The sequence below is a fragment of the Puma concolor genome, chromosome A1 (assembly GCF_028749965.1).
Source record: "Puma concolor isolate L17-30 chromosome A1, mPumCon1.1.hap2, whole genome shotgun sequence".
Taxonomy (NCBI): Eukaryota; Metazoa; Chordata; class Mammalia; order Carnivora; family Felidae; genus Puma; species Puma concolor.
In genome coordinates this window covers 227,850,025-227,862,487 of record NC_141667.1, presented here as the reverse complement: position 1 = coordinate 227,862,487, position 12,463 = coordinate 227,850,025, and the positions used below count along the sequence as shown (strand labels likewise).

Below are 12,463 nucleotides of genomic sequence, written 5' to 3'. Positions count from 1 at the left end.
TTTGTTCAAAAAAACAAAACACAGGTGAAAGTATTTGCCCTTTACCTTTCAAGTCTTTTGGACCCAAAGTCATTAAACTCATTATTTGTTTCAATCAGTTTATTGAGTACAACAATGATAATAACTGCTTTAAGATGCTAATCAACTACATATCTCATTACTTTAAATTTAAAATATTATTTTAGACAAACTAACAGTGAAGTCACTTGTCTGAATTACCAGACTCTGTAAAGCTTATTCCTTGATAGCAGCCATTGGGCAAATGATGAATTAACTATTATGGTGGAGTTTGGAGTTTCCCCAGATACTAACCAGCATAAAAGGCACACTTAACTTGGAATGTTTTTACTTTAAATCTTACCCTGAACATATAGTGTATAACATATACACAAAAGTAATTAAATCTTACTCTCTGACCTTTACATCCCTCAGTAACCTATTCACCTTCCAAATTCACTATATTCCACCTACATATTCAAATCTCATTTGTCTAATATTTAGTCATAATCTTTAAGGAAGTTAAATAGATTGTGCAAAAAAAGTTCACTTATAAATTAGTTGTTTGGAATTTGGGACTTTTAAAAATAAATTATGGTTTTTTTTTGGAAAGCCTACCCAAGAGCCTGTTCACACCATACTATATCTTTAAAAGTGTATCTTTCTAGTGAAGAAATAGTGGAAACACTTTTGCAGGTATTGTAATTAAAACCAAAAGATAATGCTACTGAATATATTGTTATGTAAGTTTCAGGTATACACCTTTATGATTTGACATCTGTACTCCCTACATAGTCTAGTTACCATCCACCACCACACAGTTGACCCTCTTCACCCATTTCACCCACCACCCAAACCCTTTCCCCACTGGGAACCACTAGTCTGTTCTTTGTATCTACGAATTTGTTTTTGTTTTATTTCATGCGTTCATTTGTTTTGCTTGTAGGTTCCATATGAGTGAAATCTTTGTCCTTCCTTATCTGATTTACTTTGCTTAGCGTGTAATACACTCAAGGTCTATCCATATTATTACAAAGGGCAAGATTTCATTCACTTTTATAGCTGAGTAGTAGTCTACTGTGTAAATGTACCTCAACTTCCTTATGCACTCATCTGTCAATGGACACTTAAGTAGTTTCCATGTCTTCAGTATTGTAAATTATAATACTACGATGAACATATGAGTACATGTATCGTTGCAAATTGGTCTCTTTGTATTCTTTAGACAAATACCCAGAAATAGCATAGTTGGGTCATATTATAGTTCTATTAATAACTTTTTGAGGAAGCTCCATAAAGATTTGGAATTTTTAATCAAACACCTGATTTATAATAAGTATGTAGGTTAGTTACAAGAGTCTTTTTGAAGATTCTAAAAGATACATCTAGATTCATTTGAAAGCAATGTGAGAAAATAAACTTGTAAACAATGCACAATACAAATAACGGTTCCTCCATTTCCTAGAATGTAATGCTGAATTTCTCAAATGTAAAATGGGAACCATTATACCTACTCTGAAGGATAATCATGAGGACTGAATTAACTGAGATAATACAGTGCTGAGGACAGAAGGGTGCTCAGTAGCCCTTATTTCCCTTCCCTTTGATCTTTATTATGCTTCGTGTCACTTCAAGATATACACCTCTTCTTTGGTATAGTTATGTACCAAACCCTGCCCATTACCCATGAATGGGATTTGCTTGAAATGAAAGGAAGGAAAAGAAGGCAGGTACAGGGGAGAGGGACTTAAGAAAAGACTTACGAGATTATGGAGCAAATATTATAGAAGACAGAAAATAAAGGGGTTGAGTGAAGAGAAGAGAAACAGGGGAACAGAGTTAGATTGCCCAGTATGGAATTGATCAATCTGTAATCATTGAAAAGCAAGAAGGGTTGTTAGTAGTATCTTTGCAGGGGATAAAAGTGATGATAAAATTCAGTGGGACAGGTATTACCCAGCGCAGGCCTAGCTAGTTTGGTTTTCTAGTACTAAAGCAGTGTTGGAAGATAGGAAGTGATCTTAGGGTAGATGTAGTTAGGAGAAGGAGGAATGCTATCAACCATTAGTATTGCAGGACCTAACAGGAAGTTTGTAAAGCCCAAGAAATGCCAGCATTTTAATTTCTGAAATTTCTACTTAATATTTATTCATTTGTACATCTTGCAAACAGAAAGCTTTTCTAGTATAATGATAAATCATCTACTGTGGTAATGTATATGTAGAAAATGGTCAAATCAGCATATTAGGTGAAAAAATATAAAAGTTTCTTAAGCTTCATATACCACTTAATCCTCTATGTTAGCCTAAATGGAAAAAGAAGAGCCTTCCACTGTGCCTTGAACATAATAAGGAAACACATGGGAAAAGGTAATCTCCACGGTAATCAGAGCTTGAAAGATCAATACTCACTTAGAATCAAATAGGTTATCAATTTCTATTCGTACTCAACCACTGTTGCAGCTGGAGGCCTTCAGGAATAATGACAATATTTGTCAGTAATGTACTGTGTGACCTTAAAACAGTTGTTAATCAGATCTTTTTAAAAGCTACTTAAAACTGTGGAATGTGGCATTCAGTATTCTCCGCTTTTGGGTGCCACCAGTTTCATAGACTTCATGACCAAAAACAAAAGTAATTCTCTAATTTCATGTTTCTTTTTGCTATGCCCATCTGGGCTATTCTTGACATACCTTTGTTAAGGTTTGAAAACCTGGAAGGACTTTATCATTTATGTCAGGATAGAGATCAGCTTTTAGTGGCTGATGATGAAAAGTAAGGTTTTGCACGTATGAATGGGTCTTCGCTCACTTCAGTGTAATAGGTTAAAAATTGTAGAGACGAGTCCCATCCCTGTAAATTAATCCCTGCCTATGACCCACAGAGAAAAACAAAAAAATAAAAGCACCTTACATTGGCATCCTAGAATAATGAAGAAGTGGATTCTGAAGTTACTTTTTTTATAATCTTTTTTTTTATATTTATTTCTGAGAGAGAGCAAGCAAGCAGAGGAAGGGTAGAGAAAGAGGGGGACAGAGGATCCCAAGCAGGCTCTGCACTGACAGCAGAGAGCCTGATGAGGGACTCGAACCCACAAACGGTGAGACCATGACCTAAGCCAAAGTTGGACGCTCAACCGACTAAGTCACTCAGGTGCCCCTATTTATATTTTGAGAGATAGAGAGAAAGAGAGCAGGGGAAGGGCAGAGAGAGAGGGAGACCGAGAATCCCAAGCAGGCTCCACACTGTCAGCAGGAGCCCAAAGTGGGGCTCCATCCCATGAACCGAGAGATCATGACCTGAGCCGTGATCAACAGCCTGACGCTTGAACCATCCAGGTGCCCCTGAAGAAAGATTTATGAAACACAAACCATGAGCCAAGCACAATACTTGGTGCTAAGGATGCAGAGATGAATGAGACCTAAGGCACTAAGAGTCTGGTCAGGTTGTCTGGTGAACTGGCAGTCTGGTATGAGGCCCAGTGAATACTCGACATGGTGCATAAAGCTGTTGTCATTTTTATAACTCTGTGTCAGGTGAGCCACTCCAAGCTTTCCCAATATTATCTCATTGTATTTAATTCCCATAATTATCCCCAAGGTGTTGTCCTTCCCAATTAACACAGATGAAGGAACCGAAGCATAGTTATTTAACATCGCTACGTAAGGTTAAATAACTTGCCTAAAAGAAGGAAATGGTGTGTTCCACCAAGATTCAGATTTAGACCTGTCATTTTTCATTCCGTTTACCATTGCTACTTCTAGACTTGTTTTGATCCCTACTTTAATTAATGTAATTTAGTGATAAGCTACACCACATTAATTACCTAATGTTTAATAGTGAGTTAAAAATCTACAAAGCAAATTAATTAGTGAAGGTCATCTCAAAAAATTTTTCTTCCTAACTTAATTTCAGTGACATCAATTTGTCTTTCATGTCACTTAAAATCTTAAACAGCAATATGGACTTCCTGCATGCCTATCTGATTTACAGGTGAATCAGTAATACCTTCCTCTATTTATTGTTATATCATTCTTCATCCAATATCTTTGATCATACTTTTCTATCATCCAATACTGAACATAAAATATTGCTGATATTTACAAACTTATAACACTGATGACATCTAGCCACACTAAATTTCAGGAGGAGGCTGAGGACAATGAGTGTTTGTAGCTGTTGCCTTACAGCTAACGGCAACAAGAGACGTTCAAAGGGGCAAAGTCATGCTTTGTAGACATACAAGAATTAAGAGGGATTATATGTTAAAGAAAAATAACCATTTAGGAAAATGTTGTGGAGGTTTCTTAGCATTATTGAACCTAGGGGTGATATGTCATTCCTCCTAGACTTAAGAAAGAATCAAACCACAGAAAAAGAAATATATATTTATCTGTGTTATACCTGTAGTTAAAACTAAGAAAGCCTTGGTAAGAATGAATGTCATTTAATCTTTTAAAATTCAGAAATGGGTGCCTGGGTGGCTCAGACGGTTAAGCGTCTGACTTCGGCTCAGGTCATGATCTCACGGTTCATGGGTTCGGGCCCCACGTCAGGGTCTGTGCTGACAGCTCAGAGCCTGGGGCCTGCTTTGGATTCTGTGTCTCCCTCTCTCTCTGCCCCTCCCATGCTCATGCTCTGTCTCCCTCTGTCTCTCAAAAACAAATAAACATTAAGATAAAATAAAAAAAATAAATTTCAGAAACAAATTTAATGACATCAGAAATAATGTCTTTCTTCCAACACAAAAACTACACACAAAAAAACATTACAATTAAATGATTAGGACTGCAGATAGTTATCCCTAGGTTTTCTGCCATGGGAACATGTACTGGGTGGCAGACACTGTTTTTGTGAGGTAATAATGACACAATACCAAAGGGACTCGAGTTTATCTAGTCTTATTTGCACTTAATTTTATTTCATTCATTTCTTTGCCAGGTTATACATTGAGCAACTTCTATGTACCAGGAATTGTTCTAAGTGTTGGAGATAAAACAGTGAACATGACAGTTATGGAATCTGTTCATGTGGGGGAGGGGGTGATAGACAAGTTACAAATCACTTAAAAATAGTGTGACAAGTGTTCCAGTGATGTATTTAGAAAATATAGGTTGTATATTTTCATACAACCTGTATTTTCATACTGGAGATCTTGGCAAATCAAGGAAAGTCAGGAGAAAATGACATCTTGGCTGAGACATAAAGGATAGAAAGAACTTAGTCAAGTAAGGATGGTGAGGGAAAGGAATAAATTGGTACCAGGCAGAGGAAACATCACCTACAAGGGACAGGAAGTGAGAGCAATGTGGCACAACCTTAGAATGTGAACAAAGGAAGAGGAAAGATAATTTTCCAGATCATTCAGGACCTTTTAAGACAAACTGAATAGTTTTAGACTTTCTCCTAAGCCATTGGAGGATTTTAAGCAGAACTTTGCATTTTAAAAAAGATCATCAGACCGTAATATTGTACAAGTACTTTAGTGGACTTTCATAGGTAATCTAAGGTGGCCATTCCCTACCTAATTCCACAGTGCAGTGAACAGTGCCGGAGTGGTTTTCTTATTATGTATGGCCTTAGTTATTAGAAAGAAATCAGAGTTATAAACTAATAATAATGCAAAGTCATTCATCATTAAATCATAGAGCACTAGTATTCCATCATCTTATGGGTCAGAAGACTGAAGCCCAAGAAGCAAAATGGACTGACATTTTGTGACAAGTGCCTCAGCAGCCCAGTCAGGCCCAGACAGGTACCTCCTGACTCCTGGATGTAGGCATCTTTCCAGGTCCCTGCACTGTTCCGACCTCGTGAGGGTTTCAAAGACAGTCATATTTTATTTCGGGTGGAACAAGGGCAGTTGTGTTCAGAAGGGTCAAATTCCTGATTCTTCTTTTTGCTCAGGAACCTTTCACAACCTTCTTCCTCAATGCAAATGATGGAAAATTTGACCATCCAGATCGAACCTTCTCATCGGTTGCAAGGTCATGGAGAACCAGTCAGAGAGATACTTCTGATGTAAAGGTAGGCTCTTTTATTTGTTGATACTAATTTAATTTCAAAAGTGCTGAAATCTTGATTTTTTAATGTAATTGGCTATATAAGACATTTTATACTACAGTTTTCTTCCATCGTACTTTAAAATCATGTGGCACATCTAACCTAAAAGGAAACGAGAGGAAATAATCATGAGCATCACAGAAAATGATTCAGAATTCATTTATGTTATTCAGTTAAGGTATTTTCGTTATTTCAAAAAATTCCTATCTAATTTAGATCGAATAATCTGGAGATGGAAAGAAAAGGCCATAAATTGCTTTTCCTGCTGTTAACTCAATATTTGGCCCATTCCATAAAACACAGCAGGAATTGGATTTGACCTTAATGTGTCATATTGTTATAGCTTGCCCAGCTTTGGGTTTATGTAGCCTGGGGCAATTAATAAAGCATTAATGACAAGACCCATTTAAAATGTAGGCTTTTCTGTACAGCCTTAGCTTTTACTTGACTGTGCCTGGGGATACTATGCAACAATACACATTAGATTAAACCAACACACACACGATACTGAGGAACAGCCAGGGAGCGGAGTAATTTTACAGTTGGTACTACTTAACTATTATTAAATACAAAGATTTGTTATTCATTTACATAGGCTTTTGTTTAAGAAAAAAAAAGGTTGTATTCAAAACAATAAAATACATTTGTTCTCTCATCTTTTTCTCTGATAATGAGATATGATCAGGTTATTGCATAGGTATATGTGTTTCTTATCCTAAGCCCTCTTTCTTCAAGGCAGATTTTTCCCCATCACTGCCACTCATATTGTTAGATAAAAAAAAATATTATGGTATTATTACACTTAAGGTCTTAATCCAACAAAAGGCAGTGAACTAAAGTCAAAATTTTCATATTTTTGCTTATCTATTGCAAACATTTTTAACAAGGCAATTACAACCTTATGGAACTGTAAGAAAACTGGATGAGTACAACTTTGCTCAGTTCTTTTCAAAAGTGGAAAACAAACAAAATGGATCTAACAAGTGTGTAGCTAATCCATACATTTTGTTTATTGCTATCAAAGATAATTCGGAGCTGTATCCACATTGTATCAGATTTTTTTCACGTGAAAATGCCTGCTCACTCTCATTAGACATCATCACAAAAAAGAAAATTGGCTTTTCAGCCTAATTCAAAGATCTACCCCTACAAACCTACTCACAGATCAGTTAATCACTCTAATTTACATAGTTTTAGACTTATTTTCTATCCTGAGAACTTTATTGATGCTTCTTATCACCAAAAATATCTCACCAAGTTACAGGTCAGTCTCTGATGACCAATGTTCATACCAGGCTTTTCCCTCTTAAAACTGCTAGGATTTCTCCCGGCATATTCCTGTTGTAGAACTTTTAAGAAATGCATACATTTTGTTACCATTGTGTTGCTTTGGTTCCTGGGGGTCACATCACCAATGATAGTGGCCATCACTATCTGGGGAGGTTTTTCTCTTTTTTTATCCTCAAGCAGCTGTGCTGAATACAAACAGGACCTATTCCCCCAACCCTGGACTTAATTAGTTCATAACAAGCTCATTTCCCCAGGTTGACATCGCATGGATTTTCCCATCTTCCATTCCCTTTCATATTTTATGATAGGTGTACCCTGAATATCTTTCCATATAGATCCTTTCTTTTTAAAGGCTGCACATTGCGCACATACACAATAATTTATTTTGACAATCTCCTGTTTATAGATAGCTTGTCTTTCTGATTGTTACTGTTAAACACAAGGCTGTAGTAAACAGCCTTGCAAAGTCATCTTGATGAACTTTGGGTATATATGTAAAGGCTAATTTCTATTAATGGCTAAATGGCTATACACACTTTTAATTTTGAAAGATATTGCCAAAACATTATTCACAGAGATGGTAATTCACTCCGTAGAGCAGTGTGTGAGGATGCCTCCTTCCCCACAGCCCCCCTCATCACTATTTTAATAAATGGTGTAATTTTTGCTAATCCGGTGAGTGAAAATAGAGTTGTCTTTGTTTGGGCTTGCATGTCATTAATTATGAGTGAAACTGAGGATTTTGCATATATTTATTGACCTGTAAACTTACTCCAGTCTTTTCCCATTTTTCAGTTGGGTCATATGTCTTTTTCTTATTGATTTGAAAAAGATGTTTGAAATTGCATCAAGTTGCATTACAAGTATGTTTTCTCAGTCTTTGTTGTGCTGTATTTCAAGTGTGTGTGTGTGTGTGTGTGTGTGTGTGTGTGTGTGTGTCCAAATGTATCAGTCTTTCCATTTATAGCTGTCAGAGTTTGAGGGTCCTCATCAAGGAAAAGTTAGAGAAGTTTTTTGGCAATACTGGTAGTAACTTGAGGTTTTCTACATTCATGTTTAAATACACTGATCAAAGCGCACAGTATTTTTTTCCCTCTAAAATAATACTTCATTTAGCAGGGAAGAATATGTTACCAAGAGCAATAATAGCTTTTCTAACTGGGTGTTAAAAACCTAAGGTTTTGATTTCTTATCCCCAAGCTGTTAAATAAAGCATTGGATATAAATTTAAGGAACTGCAGTTCCATTTGTGAAGAAAAGTATGTCTGCTGTATTTACTTAGATAATCGTTTAAGAAAGAACTAGAATAGAGTAGATGGCTTTATTCTGTCTCTCTTTATTAAGATCATTCTCTTCCTGTGATAATGAATACAAGCTGGGCAGAGATGAAGTGTTGGTGAAGTGACCTTTCAGGAGCCAGTTCCCCTGAGTTAAGTCAGACTAGTTAGTTTTTTATTTATTTATTTTATTTCCCTTTTCTATAGTAGTCTTGGTAACACTGACATTCAACTTACTGGAGTTCTTACACTAAGATTCCTTAATGCCTTCAAAAGTTGTTATATTACTTTTGAATAGCTATGTAGATGTCAGAAAAGGTAGCTGTGACAAAATGTCATTAAGGTGACATAGTGTAAATTAATACAGTTAATGGAGGTGCTCACCACTGACTCATTGACCCATTATGAGCTCTTGTGGAATTAACGGATGCCAGGGCATCAATCTTTTGAAAAAAAGGGAAAAAAGAGATGGCAGCTTTAAAACCTTGCAGTGAATTATATTAGAAAAGTGAAAACGTCTGGGTTGGATTTGATTTCTCTAGGAAGCCATATAATGGTATGCTCTCTCAGCAAAATATATTAAACTGAAATGTCAGATTTGATGCAATAGGTATACAATTATGATAGTGTTAATAGTGGTCTTCTATCACTCTAAGACATACTTTCAAGTCCAATTTCTCAGCAGCTTGAACTTGTCATAAGCTTGTAAATTAGAAATTGTGTTTGAGGATATTTTCTTATTATTGACAGAATGCATATAACACTATTAACTGTACCACGGGGCTTTAGTGTAGCTGTTAAAATAAACCAGAAATCACATTTACAGACACATAATGCCTGTTATAATATTCATCTTGCCATTTCTTGAGTAATATTTGGTGTCTTTCTGTACTGTTTTTCATTTAGGAAATCTTAAGCTACTTGGACCCTTTCCTTAAAGAGAAGCTGATTAACAGAAACCTATCAAGGGGACGAGAGTAAACAGAAGAGCCTTTATGTGAAGTAGGCAAGATAGTGCCTAAAGTACCTCTGAAGGAGCACACTTAGAAGTTATGATAGTAGAGTTCATTCTTTTCGAATGGTTCTCCATAGTTTTTAAACATGCTTCTTGGTTAGTTATTTGACACAGTCTTCAAAACATCCCTGTGAAATAGCTATCATGATTCTCATTTTGTAAAGAAGGTTCAGAGATATTAAGTGGCCTGCCTAAGTTCACACAGTAGGGAAGGAGGAAGCCAGAAGTAGCACTGAGGTCTATTCAGTTCTTTGCAGCGTGTATTCATTGGATAGCAGGCTGCCGTGATTTTCCTGCATATGATCATATAACCACATCCAACCGCTTTAACTAGTTTGGGATAATTGGACCATCAAGGTTTACTTTAATCATTTATTGCTGTGTAACAAAACACCCCAAACCTTAGTGCCTTAAAAAAAAAAACTTACAACCCTTTATTTCCCCAGAGTTCTGCAGTCAGAATAGGGTTCGTCATGTACAGCTTGTCTCTGGTTCACCTGGGGTCAACTGGGGTGGCTTGTCTGGGTCTGGAGGATTCAAGCTGACTTTACTCACTTATCTGTTGCTTTAGCAAGAATGGCTGGAACAGCTAGGGCCTGGCTGGTCATCTTTCTTTACATAGTCTTTCTAAGAAAATCACACTTTTTTTCATGGGGGTTGCTACCAAAAGGTTGAAAAAAATGGGAACTGCAAGGCTACTTCATGCCTAGGGCTTAAAACTCCAATAGTGTTGGGGCACCTGGGTGACTCAGTCAGTTAAGCGTCCAACTCTTGATTTCAGGTCAGGTCATGATCTCATGGTTCCTGAGTTCAAGCCTCATATTGGGTTCTGTGCTGACAGCATGGAGCCTGCTTGGGATTCTCTCTATACTCCCCTCTCTCTGCCCCTCCCCCACTTGCACTGTCTCTCTCTCTCTCTCTCTCTCTTTCTCTCTCTCTCTCTCTCTTTTTCTCTCTCTTTCTCTTTCAAAATAAATAAATAAACTTAAAAATAAAAAAAGTCACTTAGTGTTACCCCTATAGCATTCTGTTGGTCAAAACAAGTCACAGGACGAGCCCAAATGAACTTTGCTTCCTGGTGAGATAAGTAGTGAAGTCACATTACAAGAAAACATGGTGGTTAGAAGGATTTTTTGTGACCATCTCTGCAAACAGTCTACTAAGGTCCTCTCTCCGATCACAGTTCACATTCCTCCTAAATGCAAAATATAATCGGCTTGTTAGCTACATCAGACTCAAAATCTCGTATCTCATGGTCTATATTAGGTCCAGATACAGATAAGGTGGAGAAATTCCTAATTAGGATACCTGGAAACTAGAAATACAGCTTTTCTGTCCCATGTACACTCAGCATATGATGGTGAGTCAGAAACAGGTGAACTTCAACAGACTCTGTTCCAAAGGAGGGGATGTGGGAGTTAGATAGCAGTGGCTGGTTCGTAGGGATTGCAGCCAGGCACGTGTGGTCAGTTTCCTAGACTGTGGGGATGGGTCCTCTGGGACCTTGGCTTTGCCCTCTGAATCAGTTTTCTTTTCCATAAGAGATAGCCCTTGTTTGCAGCTCAGTGGCTTTCTCTAAATGATTATAGAAAGTTGGGACCAGGTCACCTTCAGCCTCCTTTAAAATTCTGTGCACTTGGTATATATCAAATTATAGTTCATTATTAGGAAAAAGCTTTCACTCAAAACTCGTTTTGAGATAGGATCCTTTCTACTTCTGCACATGAGTTAAGATGCTATTTATAATGCCCTTAAGATTCTTAGAATCCATCTGTGTAGCCGAATTAATTGGTCTACACTCCACCACCTTGAATTTTGCTGAGCTCGGGTATAAGGTGGGATACAGCCACGCCCTTTCCCCTCTGGCCATATTTGATTTGCAGCACTTTGTAATGGACCTTTGTTCCGAACCTGTTTCTTATTTTGAAAATCTTTTGGCATCAGAATACATTGTCCTAGGCCCTTATATCTCTCCAAAATATTGCTTTAAAACTGAGCTGTTTCTTCCTTAGCTCAGAATACCTTATCCATAGACCATTCAAAGAAGCCAGTGGCCACTTTCAGCATCCTGCCTGCAAATCTCCTAAACCAGAGCACAAGTTCATTAGATGCTTTTTCTCTTATTTTTGAAATTTTTGCAAGAAACAGTCTTGTTAATTTTCCACCACCACGTAACACCGGTTGCTTTTCTCCTGCTTGCTGATTGATCTTCCAGACTCTACCCAGTCTCCTCACGGCCTTCGCAGCCTCTGTCTCCTTCCTAGTCCTGATACCAGTGCCATGTTTGAGTTTTTATTACTTCACACTCCACTTCCAGGCATCAATTTCAGTTTCCATTATCTATTACTGTGGAACAAAGCACCCCAAAACTTCGTTTTAAAACCACAGCAAGTATTTATTTGTTGACAGTTATGCATTTGGAGTTAAGGCCCAACAAGGATTGCTCACCGCTGTGCTCCACGGCAACAGCTGGAGGGAAAGGGCCGGGCCACAGAACCCATCGTGGCTTCACGCACATATTCCGTCGCCCATCTGAGCTTGCTGGAATAGCTCGGACTGTCCACACATGTCTGTCCCTTTCTACGATCACTCCAGCAAGGGGGCCACACTACTTTCTGTGATGGTCAGCTTCTAAGTGGATAAAAACAGAAGTTATAGGGCCTCTGAGGTCTTAGGGTTCTCTAGAAGCCCTACAGTGTCATTTTTTCACATTCTGTGTGTCGAAATGTGCCTGCCCATATTCCAAGGGAGAAAAAGTAGACTCCACCACTTTATGGGATGAATGGGAAAGTGGAAATGCCAAAGAGGACACAGAGGACATG

The 12,463-nt window shown here is 37.7% G+C and overlaps 1 protein-coding gene across 12 annotated transcripts in view; it reads left to right on the top strand.

Annotated features, from left to right (window-relative positions):
* Nucleotides 1–12,463, top strand: part of NBEA (neurobeachin) — a 697,478-nt gene that overhangs the window by 615,020 nt on the left and 69,995 nt on the right. For all 12 annotated transcript variants that reach the window (XM_086713686.1, XM_086713662.1, XM_086713695.1 and 9 more), the window contains one exon: nt 5,904–6,023. In XM_086713686.1, the coding sequence (XP_086569812.1) occupies nt 5,904–6,023 (120 nt within the window). The remainder of the gene's footprint in view (nt 1–5,903; nt 6,024–12,463) is intronic.